At 47.4% G+C, this 16,232-nt stretch overlaps 3 protein-coding genes across 3 annotated transcripts; 2 read left to right on the forward strand and 1 right to left on the reverse strand.

The window, feature by feature from the left end:
• Positions 1-1,919: 1,919 nt before the first annotated feature.
• LOC119378384 (vascular non-inflammatory molecule 3) lies at positions 1,920-10,412 on the reverse strand. The gene is made up of 3 exons (XM_049411756.1): positions 10,170-10,412; positions 8,915-9,086; positions 1,920-2,297 (listed from the first exon to the last, which is right to left on the reverse strand). Exons 2-3 carry the CDS (start codon positions 9,080-9,082, stop codon positions 1,920-1,922), a joined length of 546 nt encoding a protein of 181 aa, XP_049267713.1. The 5' UTR covers positions 9,083-9,086; positions 10,170-10,412.
• On the forward strand, positions 4,361-8,798 carry LOC119378386 (uncharacterized). Its single transcript, XM_037647547.2, has 2 exons — positions 4,361-6,321; positions 7,155-8,798. Exons 1-2 carry the CDS (start codon positions 4,406-4,408, stop codon positions 8,308-8,310), a joined length of 3,072 nt encoding a protein of 1,023 aa, XP_037503475.1. The 5' UTR covers positions 4,361-4,405; the 3' UTR covers positions 8,311-8,798.
• An 83-nt stretch (positions 10,413-10,495) lies between the features above and the next one.
• Positions 10,496-15,472, forward strand: LOC119378387 (origin recognition complex subunit 5-like; the record flags this gene model as incomplete). The annotated part of the gene is made up of 5 exons (XM_037647548.2): positions 10,496-10,772; positions 10,828-10,920; positions 12,389-12,550; positions 14,103-14,479; positions 15,358-15,472. Coding segments are annotated over exons 1-5 (834 nt in total), but the record flags the coding sequence as incomplete, so codon positions are not given.
• Positions 15,473-16,232: the final 760 nt, after the last annotated feature.

Consider the following 16,232-nt stretch of genomic DNA (forward strand, 5'->3'; position numbering starts at 1 on the left):
CAAAAAGCGCTGCCGATCGGTAGTCGAGGCTCCCGAGAACACGCGAGCCAAATATTATAGCGATGCGCATGGCCTGGAATTTACAATAAATTCTCAAAGTCAGCTGAAAATCGCTCCCTCTTCTCTCGACAAATGATGTATTAGTCCGCAAAATATGACGCGATTGTCGGCAGTTCCACCATTGGCTGATGTTATAATCACGATAACACCCTCATTATTACTTTCGTTGTTAATTTTGAGTTCAATAAGTAGATAATATGTATGTTTATATTATGTTATCGCGTTAAAAACACCGAACAAACATTAATAATTAGCACTTCCGGTCTCCACCGACAGCTCGTCTGCTCGTAGTTGCGTGGTTCCGTTTTCTTCACCATGCGCAGTGCCGAAAACGTGAATATTTCTGTGCTTTGGACCATCGCCGGTTGCCGTTGAGAGTGGCAGCCGTTCGAGTGTTGCCTCGTCAGCTGAGAACTGCATCGTCGGCACGTTCTCACGAACCGACCGAGGCAAGGGCGCAGCGTGTCTCCGATAACAATGCTGGCGTCCGGTAATGGCGGCGCTTCGGGGTCGTCTTCCAGTGCCGTCTTACGAGGCGGTGTATCGGAGTATGGGCCGAAACCGATCTCAGCTGTCATTCGTTCCAAACGAGCGCGCAGGTTTGCTTCCATGGTTGGCAGAGCGATGAAAACACTACGGCGTTCGAGGTGCACACCCAACATACCAAACCGACGCGCAGTTCAAGCACACGCGATACACAGTGCGATCGACTCCGCTCGAAAAACGCAGCACGAAGTGGCGGCACAGACCACGTGGTTGCACACTTCAGTCAGAGAGAAAAAAATGAGAAAAAAACTCCGCCGGCGCTCTTGGGCGGAGCCTCGCTCCTCTGCGCTCCCTCCGTCGACTCGTCCTGTTTCCGCGCGCTCGCGGCGTTGGTTGAGGGAGAAAGCTCGGAACGTGTCTCTATAATTTGGTAACACCACTTAGACTTGACGGATTCGAAAAATTTTTGCGGCATTTACTGAAGAGTCTACGTCAATAATGAGACTATTCCAATATAACTAAGAAAGGTTTGCAGGGCCCTTCACTAAGGAAGTACACCAATACATTTGCTGGTTGGTGTGACCGCATCTCACTCCGATATTTCTTTCTCGCGTGCATTCCTTCACGAAAATCAGTAAAAAGGAGAGGAAGATGAGAAGCGTATGAACTTGAGCTTGTTGGTACATATTCATAGTAAAAAAGCAGCACGAAAACTACAAGGACTGAGACAGCGCTAGTCCTGTTTCATCTGTCTCGTCTTCGTAGTTTTCGTGCTGTTTTTTACTAGGAGAGGAAGATGTTACAGTGTGCCCTTTTTTACTGCACCCGCTGAAAGGGAAAAGGAATAAAGACGATTAACGCAGCAAACTGTTGCAAGCAAATAGCGCGAGACAGGTTTGCCGGACATGAGTAGCGCTACGCGGCACGTCGTCTGCTCGACTCCCCGCGCCCCTGCGTACAGCGTCCCTTGCGGCATTGGCGCGATTTGGGGACCGGTTTTTGCGGCCGCTTTTCACACCTCCCCATTCTAGCCACCCTAGTTAAGGTGGTGAAGTGGAACAGCTGAACGTTTGCTGAACTTCGTCTTGCTACAAAGCGGTTGCATGCCACACGAAGCCAAACAAAGCCAAAAGAACGAAGTTTAGACAAATCCGTGTACTACCCATTATTCCCATGCTGGCTGAAGCACTGTGCGTTGCAGCTCCCATAGACACTAGCGCCAGAGTTCCCTCTAGTAAATATTGTAGGAAACTATGCTCACACCCTACACCCTCCCTACCTTTTTTGTTTCCAAGAAAGCTATTAACAAAGGTAATATGGCAGTGCTTAGTAAATTACAAAATATTTAGTTTCGGACAGATCCTAACTTGATGTTATCGAGGAAAAAAGTTCTGTGAGAGCGTGTCTCCAAGAGCAGGCAGCAATCCACACTTGAGATACATGGCACCGACTAACCTGGCGACGAGAGTTCCGTTGCGGTCGAAGGCCACGTTAGTGTTGAAATATTTGACCTTGTCGCGGGGACAGCTGTGGTCACTCTCGTTGCAGGGCTTTCTATCGATGAGGTTGGCCACCAGGTATATGTCGTTATTTTGCGCCATACAGCTCAGGTTGGAGAGAAGTGACGTGTTCTGAGACCCACAGGCCATTACACCAACGTCTGGAATGTCCTCAGCCCACTTGGCAACTTCTTCACGGTCTTTCAATCGATAGAGGATGCCGTCTTCCGGAAAAACGATGATGTCTGCCTTCTGCACAAAGTCAGGAGAAAAATGAGAAAACTTTCTGCATCTATTCTTCGGTTACATCTTTCCCATTGCAAAAACTCATGCAAAAATTATAGTGCAACTGTGAATGCACACTGCAAACGCATAATAGATATTATATACTAGTGCTACGACAGCCAACGCAGAACACTCGGCGAGACAAACGAGGATGATGATTATGAGTATGTACAGGTGGAGATGATGAACTACACGGTCAGCACTCAAACTTTCTTTTTTTTTTTTTGCATTGGGTGATGACCAACTGTCTTCTAAACCATAGAAGAAAAAAAATATTGACAAGCATCAGAGTGTCTTAAGTAATTTACCATAAGGCTTGTTTTTATGAATTAGTCATGGTTTTTGGCACACTGGAGGTGGCTGCATCACGAGACCACAATGCAGCAACTTGCTCAATTCCTGCAACACTTAAGATTTTTCACATGTGAGTGTAGTCACAAGGAACAGAGGCAGCACTACTGTTCGTGTCTTTCATGAGGAGAGTCACATCATAAAAGGCCACAGGACACCAGAAAATTTTGCTCCATGTTGCCGATGTCACCACGTTTGGCCTTCCAAGACCAAAAATCAGTATCGGATTAAAATATAAGTGTTTCCCAATGCCTGTACTTGCTCACAACTGAGTTTTCCAAAGAGTCAAGGTATATGCAGCTTTGAATTTTCCTTGTCAGCATCCAGACACCTTGCAATCAGGGATGCCAACTTATGAATACATAGGTTTGATTAAAAAGAGGGCAATTCTGCTGCCAATCGGCCTCTGATACTTCTAGCTCATGGGAATGATCTCGATTTCCCTCAAATCATGAGAAACCGAGAGAAATACCCAATTTAACATAGCAGATTTTTCCTTTGGCATAAGTCTTTGAGCACACCAACTTGTGACACTTTCCATTCATTTTACCAAAAAGAAAGAATGTGAAGATGATCAACTTCATCAAAACTGCCAGTAATTGCACAGACATGACATTTACTGCACTTCTGTTGATGTGGAGGTGTAACAGCAAATAGAGCTCAATCCACTTCAAATTATATTTCATATGCATAATGAACCATGACTGCTCAAAAAGGAAAAAAAAAGCTTCCTTGATCAACTTATTCCATATTAGTTGCCTGTCCAACCTTATATATGTACATGCTACGAGGCTTGTCACAGTGAGAAGTATTGTGTACAACATTGCCAGACTATAGCCTCAAATTAGGCACACACTAAAGCAGTTAGCAAGCAATCTAGTTTTACACTGCCCATTACGCATTGTCGCTAACCGACTGCTCTTAATATGGATACGCGTGCATAGCTAGCTGGGAAGAAAACTTGCACAAGGATGCATGCTTTTTGATTTCAGTGCCATAAACTCCAGCTTCCATCCAAATGCATAGTTTTAGTAAGCGAAAAGACGGAGCTGATAAAGCAAAAAAAGAAGGGAATGGAGTTGGGCACATGGGCACTGCTGATACTGCAGCTGAAGCTACCTCTTACAAGTGCCGATATCTTTTCTCTGAAACACAATGGGTGATAGAGCAGCAGTCGTGTACTTTACTCCTGTTGCATTCACATTATCAGCAATTACGTGCAATAAACACTTAAGAAATTCGCCGTCTGACCTTTAGACCACAGAGGTGCTTCTCTAACTTCAATTGTGATTTTTAATTATTACTATTATTATTATCTTTTTTTTCCCAGTTTGAATCACTGCTGCGGACAGAGCGGGTGGGAGCTGCATGCTCTCAAGGACATCATGCGTTTGGTTGAAAGGTAAACCTTCTGACACTTTTTAGCTTCACCATCATATGATCATAGGCATGCGAAGTGTTGCTGCTGTTAGCTCAAAATTACTCAAGACAACATTCTTAGCTTTTTAAATATGCACCTCAGTTCAATCTTGCCGCTTCACACGCCCACTAGCCACCATACTAATACGTCATGGCCGCCATGTTCCACCTATTTCATGAAACTCCGACCTCGCTTTGCAATGAAAAGTCCCATCGTCATTGCCGCAATCAGCGCCACCGTTCGCTTATTTCTGTAAACGACGGATGGGCCGATCGCAGGATCGCAGGGCCGATTGCAGCCGACGATGGCCACTCCTACGCCCAAATCGCGGCAATCGAAAAGCTCAGATCGGTCACAGGAAAGCCACGGCAGTGCCGTCGTGAGTCAGAGACACCCGAAAACTGCGTCGGAAGGCTCGAAATCATCGCAGGAACCAGCTGTCGAAATCGCGATTCAGCGGCACTCGAAAACTGTATCAGAAACCTCGAAATCGTCGCAAGCCGCAGCTGTCGATATCGTGTCGTCTTCAAAACATACGCAACTAGCGCCGATCGACGGAGTCGCCGCCGAACGTAAGCACTCGGTGCCCAAATCGCCCGCAGACGGCAAGTCTGGCGGCATTTCAGAAAAATCTGCGCCTCAACACCCCGTAGAAAAACCAGAACCGGCACCGCGCGAGAGGCAAGAAAGCTCGAAATCGTCGCATGGCACAACTGTCGATATCGTGTCGTCTTCAAAACAAACGCAACTAGCGGCGATCGACACAGCCGCCGCCGCCGAACGTAAGCAATTGATGTCCAAATCACCCGCAGACAGCGTTTCGGAAAAATCTGCGCCTCAACAACACCCCGTAGAAAAACCAGAACCGGCGCCGCGAGAGAAGCACCGGCAAGATCAGACATCGTCTATGTCGTCGAATGCGGCAGAACGGGACAAGAAAGAGAACGAAGGCGCATCCGAAGGTGCCACACCAATGACGTCTCGGCGACCTGCCAGCGAAACGGTAATGCCAATCGCTGCCCCGCGCAGCAACCAATCGCGGCAAGACTCTCCGGAGAAACTATCGAGCTCAGCGTTGATGGAAGGAGCTGCTAACGCGGACGTACAGCCGAACAGTGCAGTGGCGCCCGCGTGGCACAGCGCCTCCGGAAAGACGACGCCGCGAGAGTTGCTGTCGCGAGAACGGCGGTCCGACACGGACAAGGGCCCGTTCTCCTCCACACCCAGCGAACACTCCCTGGGACCCGAAAATGAGGGCTTCACCGAGGAAAAGAAGGTGACTTCCTCAATGCACCGCGCCTCCGCATCGTCGGACACCGCAAAACTGCCCGAAGCGCTGAAGTCGTCTGCCGGTGAGCCTCCGACAGAACTTGCAGCTGAGCTTACGACTGAACCTCCGGTTCAACCTATGACCGAACCTCCAGTTGAGCCTACGACCAAGCCTTCAGCTGAGCCTACGACCGGGCCTTCAGCTGAACCTACGACCGAACCTCCAGTTGAGCCTACAACCGGGCCTTCAGCTGAGCCTACGACCGAACCTCCGGTTGAGGCTCCAGGCGAACAACACGAGGAGCCACACAGCAAGGTGCCGCAATATGAGCAACAGCCGGCAAGGGTACCATGGTGGAAGCGGTCATTGGTGACATCAAAGCATCATTCAGCAGATGCTCGAATCCAAAAGGAGGCAGGAGCTCCACTGCTCCTGCCTCTCAGTGCGAAGTATAAAGACAGCTTTGCTTACAAAACAGTGCGCGACAGGCTGCCAGTCATCTTGACGAAAGTCATCGACACTGTTTTCAGGGACCGCATGGATATCGAGAGAGTGCTGGGCCCCGAGGCACGCGAGGAGACCAAACTTGTTGTGGGATGCCTCGCCAGGCTGCGCAACGAAATGGTTACCAACAAGCCCATGATACCCATAGAGGACGACTTCGAAGATACGGAAACCTGGAACAGTGTGCTGAACGAGTACACGTTGAAAAATGGTCGCGAACCCCACTGGTACGAGGCCCCCTGGCTCTACATTGAGACCTATTTCTATCGGCGCATCTTCGAAGCATTCCGGCTCACAGCCAAGCTGAGAGACTACGACCCCTTCAGTAAGCTCAAGCGGGACGCTCTTTATGGCTCATTCAACGCAGTGCGCACCCTGTGCGACATCTTGCGTTGGAACACTCCTCGAGATGCCACTTTGGAGACCCTCCAGCAAACCACGTACAGGTGGGTTGATCTTCCTACCCGAGCTGCTGATCAGTGAAGATTATGCTATGAGCAATATCTGAAATAAGCAGGGTTTAAGATGGTCTTTATAATGGTCACAGCTGCTTGCCATGACAAGGTGCATCCAAGAAAGAAAAGTTATAACAGAAACAGCACTGTCACATTTTAAGCCAAACTCCACATGCGTGAAAATCCATGTGGCAGCGACGTAGACACCATAACGTGAGCTGTTGCTTACCAAACCAAACCCCATTCACACGACGGCTTTGGCGACGAATTTCTGGTGTTGATGGCACGAAATCGCCTCTCTGTACTGAAAGTGGCGAAATGCCAGTGGTATCAAATTGCAAAGCGATATGTTTTATTGTACAAAGCGACACAAAATACTTCTGGAAGATTTGCACAAATTTTTTTTCCTCTGACACGTGTGAACGTTTGGTTATTTGCTTTTTCTGTGCAGTGCCCGTAGTGTGTCACTCACATAAACCTGTTCTGGCCTCTTGCTATTGGATAGCCGCACATGCAACTTCCGGGCGACGAGCGACACTTTCTAGATTTGGATCGACCAAGCAATCTGTTGTGCGACGGCCACTTTCATCGCTTTTAGCGTCGCTTGTCGCCGTCGCATGGATTTTCGCGCATATGGGGTTTGGAGTTTTCTTGTGGGAAAATTTGGTGCACAAACCCATCGAGGAAGCTTCACAGGTGTCTTGCAAACTTTTTCAGAACACTTTTGCCATGTTTTATAATACATGTTACTACCATTTAACACACTGATATTACCTGCAAGTTGTTTTAAGTGTATTATCAGAGCTGATATTTTCTCATTGCAGGCTCATTGAGCTGTCGCTTTGGGGCAACCGGTGCGACCTCTCGCTGTCCTCTGGTGCAGACACTTCAACACAAGCAGGCTCGCTGCAGCTGACTGAAAGACTGCGACCGTACATCATTTCTAGTCACGCCGACAGGCTAATGCACTACCTATGCAGGCTCCGGGAACGCAACTTTGACGGCGAGGCAATCCACCTACATTGCGTGCTGGACAATTCAGGCTACGAGCTGGCTACCGACTTGATCCTCCTAGACTTCCTTCATGAGACCAGATACATAAGCACAGTGACAATCCATGTTAAGGCAATCCCTTGGTTTGTGTCGGATGTTATGCGGCGGGACCTGTTCTGGACATTGCGCGAGATGGAAGACAGCGATCACACCGCTACGCAGGCTCTGAGTGAACGCTGCCAGCATCGAATCATGGAAGGAGTGTGGTACGTAATGGACGACGTCTTTTGGACACAGTCGTTCGACTATGCCGAGATGGCAACAAGACGGCCCGACCTTTACAAGCTGTTGCAGTCAGCCGATTTGCTACTCTTTAAAGGAGATCTCAACTACAGAAAACTTGTCGGTGACCTCAGCTGGAATCCAACGGTTCCCTTCAAGCAGGCACTGCGAGGCTTTGAGCCAACGTTCGTGTGTGCCTTGCGCACGCTGAAGGCTGACACTGTGGCGGGCATAGACCCAGCAATTCTCGATGAAGTGGCACAAAGGTCGCCAGACTGGATGGTGACTGGCGAGTATGCTGTGATTCAGTGCGCCGGAGCAGAGCATACAAAAGGGCCTAGCTTGGCTCCCACACCGGAGAGTGTCGGTAGCCCTCCGGTGCACAAATTGGCAACTTCTGCTTCAGTGCACACTATTGTGTCAGCCCACCCAGAGCAAAGCTCAGATGTGCATCAAGAAGCGAGAGAACCGTCAGGCACTGCCCCTGAACAAGTGAATGAAACTGCAAGAAGTGGTTCAGCCACGGCAGCTAGTGCAACAGCAGGTAGCAAGACCGCAGTTAGCACCACAGCTGCTGCCTCGAGCAGTACCATTCAAGAACCGGCACAGCGGAGTACCCACAGTTCCGTGCCTGACGACACAAAGAAGCAAAGTCACACTTCAGGCTCTGCAGCCAACGATGCACCGCCGCATAAGTTCGAATAAGTCATTTGTGTTATGGACACCAATCAATCGAATTTTTACTCCTATTGGCAGGTGTTTGATAACTGCCCCGTTACGACGTTACGTGTAAATAATGTTGCCACCCTACGTGATATATATGATGAAGCGTTAAGACTAGTGCAATAAATTTACGTTACGTATTATGTATGCTCAAGCGTTTAGACTAGTGCGATAAATTACACAACATATTGATTGTTTTCACAATAACTGATGGACGAAATGGCGTGAGGACACTCTTAGTGATGGCATGCAAATGGAGAGGGAACTCAACCCACAAGACTGCTGCACATGCGGCTCTCCAATTCTTTATGCTACAACAGCGACATCGCCATGAGACGGAAATGGTCAAATGTATCGGTTAGTGCATTTATGCAAATCCACTACATATTGGACAGCATAGTAATCGCCACTGTAGTGCTAAACTTCCACGCACTAAATTGCAATAAAATAGCCCTAGCCGGCGATGACAATGTAAAAGTTACTTTCACCGAGTGAAGAGTAAAAGAGCGTAATTTCTGTATTACTCTCCCATTGTTATGGCTGAAGTGAATCCTTGGTGCAATTTAATATTGCGTTTGATACTCACCTCACTGGATGCATTTCCAGCAGCCCACAAGTATGCCTCTAAATTTTCTGCAACTGCTGTCTCTGTAGGCGTGGCTTTACTTTGTACGTGCTCATAAACGGCAGCCTTGAATGCATGCGCAGTGCTGGAACACAGCACAGCTGTAAGCAGGAGCCACATGCCTTGCATCTCCCTGAAAAAAGAAAAAGAGAGAGAGAAGTGCGATCAATCATAAATGTCTACAAATTATGCTCATCTAAGATGCACAATTAATTCTGAAAACTGTAGCGTTCGTAGAGCAGTGCTGAAAAAAATCCGTTTTTTTTTTTATTGTTACGCAATGTGTATTAATGATGCCATTGTAGTGCAATAAGAAACAACACGTATAAGGAATATAGTATGAGACACCATGGAGCACTATGCTCACAATTGGCCGGAGGAAAAGTTCACTACAGCGTGCACATGCCTTGATAGTTACCATGGCAAAGGAAATTTAAAATCGCATCTAGCTTCCAAATATTTGGAATTATGAGGAATGCGTGCACATTTTGTAGTTTAGGCATCACACAGGTGACGCTTAAACGTTAATACTGCAATGTTTAGGCACTTCGCCAGTTCATAAGCTATGCCGAAATGCAAACGCCAGTTCGGGTGCACACCAATGTCACGAGGGCTGTTTGTCATGAAAGAATGGCGAGATGTTTGCACATGCGCAGCAGCCCAAGACTGGTGGCTTTATGGAAGGCACGATATTTACAGACATCTGCTATTCAAATTATGTGCACAGGTTTGAAGCCGCGTTTGATACAATTCGAATGAGCATAGATTTAATATTGCGAGTTATCTGCCGCCGTGCAGGTGCACACACCTGTAGCGTCCGAAATTAGAGCGCGATAGAACTTAAACGGGACTCGGATCTTAATTCCAGAAGCGAAATGCGCGTCGACACACAAGTTTCGCGCACATGACGTCGACACTTTTCAGCTCGCGACAATACCTCGTTTCGCGTCCGATCGGCATAGCTCACGCACGCTTGTAAATAATAATTACCAATCAATACAGGGTTTGTATGTGCGAACGCATTTTCTAAACCCTTGCTAACACATTAGATCATTTTGAAAGACCGGTTTATCATAACACGCCTAATGAAGATTCGAATGCATGATGGTGAGTAAAGAAACTCAGAAGCATGCTCAGTAGTCACGCGCGCGCGCGCGATCCCGTGCAACAATAAAAAAGAAGAACACGTTGCTAATAATTCAGGCTCCTGTGATACGTACGTCAGTTGACTGTGTGGTTCTCCACTTGTGACGGCTCGGAGCGAATCGGCAGCTGGTGAAAAGGGGGCGGTGTTTTAACGTTTTGATGCAGCTGCTTCTTGTTGGGCAGCCACTTCAGTGAACAATACGGAGCGTGCGGGCGAGAGCAATGATGTAGCAAAACCCTTATCTAAAACAGTAGATAGCTGCTGCCGGTGGGATACTGAAACTGCTGAAACGGTGAATACGCAGCAATGAATCACACAATCACACAGGCTTGCTACAAGGGAAAGCTGTCATCAGCATAGTCGTCTGTATTGGGCAAATTTACTACACAAGCTACAACCTCACTTTTCCCTCGCTTTTTAGAAATATTACAAATTAAATGTTTTACGAAAGCTTTTTTCTGCCGCCTTTTTCCGCGACAAACGCCGACTAACGGCTAGTGTCGGCTGGCGACGACTGTGCAATTGACTGCGGCTTTGTCTATTTTCTTTCCCGCGCGCGCCAGAAACGAAACGGGAAAGCTAAACATGGATCTTGGTGGCGTGGAGTCGGTACTAGCTCAAAATCCATGCCGAGAAAGGCAGGTGGAGGCAATTCTAACAGCGATGGGTCACGTAAGTGCACAGGGCCCGTTTTCAAGTTTCTTTCTAACGCTGGTTTCACTTGCAGCCGCTCGGCGGACCGTGCCAATGCATCTTTGTCTACGGCCACGCGTCCACCGGCAAGACACGCACCGTGCAGAGTATCATGAAAACACTGAACGTAAGTGCGTTCATCAGTTCATCGAAGAACATATTTCTAACATGATTCGCGTGAGCAAAAGCACAGAAACGAGTCAAGAACCTGTTAGGAGCACTGTGAATGGGTCTGGTATTATACATACTTAGATTCAGGTGCCTGTACGTGCCATTGTTTGAGAAAGTTATACAAATCAAACTAGTTAGTACGTGGCATCATCATAAGATATCAGGCGTGCAAACACGTCGGACATAAGAGAAGAGACCAAAACTCAAACGTCGACTATAGACCATGGGCGTCGGCAGGGTGGGGGGGGGGGGTGCAAAGGGGGCACTTGCCCCCCCCCCCCTCCACCTAAATCACACCAGCACCTGCCCATCAAGCCCCACGAGAGCCCCCCTCCCCCCTCTTCCTTCAAACGTGGCCAAAATCCTGCCGACGCCCATGTTATAATCCGAATGAACGCACTTCGGCAGAAACGAAAGTAGACTCAATAACTTATCTTCGCATGCGCTATGGTAGCTCCACCTGTGCAAAAAAAATGTTTTCTCTTTTATATTACGCAACATCTTAATTGTGAGAATGTTTCCTTATATGCGCAGTTATACAACACGTAAAAGGTATCAGCAGTCTGCTGAAGTTAGGCAGGCGACAAGGTCTCCACTCGCTCTACTACAGTTTGTCATAGGTTCAATCTTTTCACTGCTTGATTATCAATTGCACTTGAGTAAACTATATCGAACAATCTAAATATGGGGATATGATCACCTTTTATAAAGATTGTATTAAACCAAAACAGAGCCTCACAGACACAAACTGTCATTCTTGCAATGGCACATTGCCCATCAAGAAACTCACATAGATGGTACCCAATTTTTTCTTACGGAAAAAGACTCTGTGGTTGGCAGCAAACCTCACCTGCTAGTGACATGGTAGCAGGAATGTTCAATTTTGTACAACTTCGCCAGTAATGAACTAGTTTTAAAAATATTCTTTTGGCAAAATGCTCCCATGACAGCACCTTACAACATTCATTATACCACCAAAATTTGCATAGGAGCCTGTTAAGGGGCCCTATAATGCGGATATGAAGCACTTTGGTATGACTTAATGATGGCACACAGTAATATTTGTGCCACCCTGCTATCTCAGCTGTTGCAACCAAGTGTTGTGATTGAATGATACCTCCAGCTACTTATAAAATAAGGGTGTCACTGTCCGGGCAAGCAAGCCACTTTGCTAAGCAGAGGTGTCTTTTCATCTTGAAGGATAAGTTTAATTAGTTAAGTGATGGTATGGATGCACATATGACAAATGTAATGCTGCCTTGGCGGCGTTACGCTTGCAACGTTACATCGTTACAGCGTTACATGGCAACACTGCATTGGCAGCGTTGAGCTGGCATCCATCACAGGCGAGCAAGCTTCCCTGTGGGCACTAGAGTACAGAGCAGTGATGTCATATGGCACCATGTGTGTTGTCGCTTGTGCAGTTGCAGCATGCCTTTGTGAGTGGTCTGGAGGCCTACACTCCCCGGCTGCTATTCAGTGCTGTGCTGAGCCAGCTGATTGGTAGCACTGATGCCTGTGACAATTTGTGTGACTTCGTCAGACACCTTGGAGAGGGACTGCCAGATGCACGTCCTGCCTACATTGTGAGCCCTCTTTTTTTCTCTTCTTTTTTTCTTTTAGCTGAACATTCCTGTAGCATGCAGATTCAGCAGTCAAGTCATAGGTTTTCTCTCAAGAAGAGCTTTGGCAAAAAGCAACTTCAAATATGCACAGAGTATGGTAAAGTAACTTTCTAAGGAACCTGTAGTTACAATGTTTAAGCTGTGCATGATTGGGTTGCACACTGCAAGGATGGACCTTGAAGCATGTGGATGTGTGAACAAGGGAAATGTTGGGTAGGGTGCAGACAGGCAGCTTTATTCTGCCTTCTAATATAACTTGGTGACTTTGTTGACATAAAATGGCACCTCAAGTCGCATAATGGAAAGTTGTGATTTAGTAGTTGTTAGACTGAGTGCTGAAGAACATGAATTATACAAAAGCTGTCTGAATAGGCTAATCTAGTATTCCCTTGCTGGAATGTATTGGCCATGGTTTCGGTATCATTCCATACATCCCGTGTGAATATGTAACAAGTGTAAGGTCAAGATGTAAGAAGGTGTTAGTATGAATGAGAGATGTAAATACAGATGAATATCATGGATAAAATCAAGAAGTCAGGTTTAGCAAGTCACTGTAATGTATGGAACAGGCAACTATAAGAACAGGCCTATAAGAGTAACAAGATGTGGTACAATATGAAGGGAAGTGCTGTCAGGTATAGCAGAGAATTGGATGTAGGTGATCAGATACAAAACAAATTTTCAGACATCTTGTCACTTGAAGTTCGTAAAAACTGGGACAACAAAAAAAGAGCAGTGCGTAGGACGAGCACTGACTTGCAGCTAATGGCACTTCTTCTACCTGTTGTCCCCATTTTTATGTGATTGGTGCATGATTAGATAACACAAGACGAAGTACTTGTCCACTCAATCAGCTATTCACCCACACTTGAAGGCCTTGGTTTCGTAAATGCAGGACTGTTAATTCCTGCGATTAGAGATATCAGGCCATTGTTCTGCCAGGGACACAAGACTGACTGTTAATGATTACAGTACAGAAAGGTGTGCATAAAGATTGACTATACAGTGCTCGGCAATCGAGGCGTGACTCTCTGAGCGCGTGGCTGCTGGCAGTGAGAGTGAGGGTGAGAGCGTTCGTGACGCATGGTGACTGCGTCCGGTAGACATATGTTCATTCTTTCGTTCTTTGTGGAGTTGGCGGAGCGCTGCTTGCCTTGGATTCAAATGGCTGCGCTCACGTGCTGCACTGCGCAAAACAGCTGGGGCTTGTGGGCGTGCATTACGAAAGGTTTTCAGCACTCCACTGGATCCACTGAGAACCACAGACTGAACGACTGTTTACAAGATGCAGTCACCATGCATCACGAATGCTCTCGCCCTCACCGTCATCCTCACTGCCAGCAGCCACGCGCTCCCAGTGTCTCGTTCCGACCGCCTAGCACTGTACATGGGGAGCAGAAACTTGTTTTTCTCTTTTTCTTTTCCTGTTCACGCTGTGCCCTCAAAGCACTAACGAATCCATACCAAGTATATACATATTTAAGTGAGCTCAAGTTTCTTCCTACCCCTGCAGGTTGTGGACCAGGCTGAGCGACTACGCGGCCAAGGTCTGCTGGGCGCACTGGCACGCCTGCGAGAACTGTCCGGGCGGCCTTTGTGCTGCATACTGCTCTCTCGTGTTCCCTGGGAAAAGTTCCGGGAGGCGGGAGTCAGTTCACCTTACCGTGTCCACTTCCCGCAATACACTGCTTCGGAGCTCAGCCAGCTGTTGGGTGGCGATACATTGCTGCCCACGGTGCTGGGAGGAACCACCCTCAGTCTGAGGGAAATGCAACATGCTGCAATAGGCATTGGCACTACCCCAGAAGGCGAAGGTGGTGCCTCCTGGCGGAAAGAGGTGGCATCGCGCCTCCGTCAGCGTCTCCAGTCTGTCTACCTTCGAGAGAGCAGGTAGGCATTGGGCCTTACCGTACAGTCAGGTCTGCTCTTTAAAGTCAACGTGCAAATGTGTAGCTTAACTACCCTGAAGTTACGTCACTATTAGTACACTACAGTTAAAGACAACGATTAACATCATCTATGCTTTCCTTGGCCTAATTAATTGCATGTCTGATTCATTTGGTCGTGTCTAACATATAAACAAGCCCCATGGAAAATATTCCCCTGACTGTACGTTCATGTAATATGTACATGCTGGCTTATCATCTTCAGTTGTTACCCTCTGCTGGCCTCGGTGATTCTGATTCTATTTAAAATGTAAGTTACATTTTCATCCAGAAGGTCTCCGTTCTTGGCATGTGTGTACATTTGCTCAATTTGGAGCAATGATATTGCCACGCCCACTTTTTGTTTTATTTTGATGTATTCGGGTTTGACCAGCAAGGACAGTTAGCAATGCTCGACGCTGACCACGCCGCAGTGTTCGAGAAGGTTCGCAATTGTAGTAGATCACTTTGTTAAGATTACACGCAGGATGCGAATTGTCTAGATTATTCCAGAGTTTGCGCGACCACCAGTGATAAGGCTGGAAAGTTCGATGCAGTGATGTATAAAAGACAGCACGTCCCAGCGATGATCAGTTTTTCGACAGCCGACGCCCAGTTCACCGCTATCAGTGTACAGCGTGTATTGCTGTAGTTTGAGTCTTCATTTCCCGGCCACAAGTTCGGCCAAGTAAAGAGTTTCATCTTTGACCACGCCAGCTGTTGTCTTCGTCGACGTCACGACCACGTGACAATATATCGTGTCATGACTCATTTAATGTCTGCCTTTAAACATTCCTACAAGTGCACAAAGTAGGGTCTTTGTGTGTTTGTGCATGTGCCCAGTGGAAGCCAGCAGGCTGTTCGAATCGAGTTGCCATTCCATGCACGGTTCTTGCTGCTCGCTGCTTACCTGGCTTCGTACAACCCTCCTGGCACAGACCGCAAGTTCTTTGTCAAGGTGACCGCTCACGATCCACTTATTCTTCTTCAACTCGACAGCACTCTCTAGGCAGCCTGTTGTTTGAGTGCCTGGGTCGTCTCACTGTCAAGCATGAGATTGTCCAGTTAGCCTTAAAGGGGCCATGTCACCCACTTTTCGATCACAATCTGTGTTATGTGGGTTAATCCTTGTGCTTTCACAAACAAGCTGGCGAAGTTTTAGCGCATTTGGTGGAGCACTTAATCTATAATTGAATATTTTTATAAATACGTGAGCAGCCTGAGAGTTGGGTAACACTGGCACACTCACGAGCTGCAACTTAACAAGCTGCTTGCTGTGCGAGCATCTGCATTCCGGCGAACGGTTTTGTTCCATGGTCAGCTGCACATGAAATTGAGCTATTGCAGCTTTCTTCAGCTTGGCATCGAAATTCAACGATTTTCAGCGACTGAAACCTTAGAAGGCACAGCTCCGCTCGGTGCAGCACATGAGGCACACAGCCATGGCAAAATGACAGTTGCAGTAAGGCCGTGGTCGGATTTATAGCTAGCGACTTATGGGCCTTCTTTTACACGTGACATATTCTTGTACAGTCCACAGTTCATGTATGTATAAGAGGAACAATAGACCCCTCTACTACTTTTTTGCTGAAACCCTAGCAATTGTTGGCGTGAACGGTGTCCATGGCCCACTTTAATGTTCTGGGGCTCTGTGCTCACCATTGGCTCTTGCTTAAATTTGCCATGGCTTCAGAAACGGCGCAACAAGGAAAAAAAAA

This window comes from Rhipicephalus sanguineus, unplaced genomic scaffold (assembly GCF_013339695.2).
Source record: "Rhipicephalus sanguineus isolate Rsan-2018 unplaced genomic scaffold, BIME_Rsan_1.4 Seq8137, whole genome shotgun sequence".
Lineage (NCBI taxonomy): Eukaryota > Metazoa > Arthropoda > Arachnida > Ixodida > Ixodidae > Rhipicephalus > Rhipicephalus sanguineus.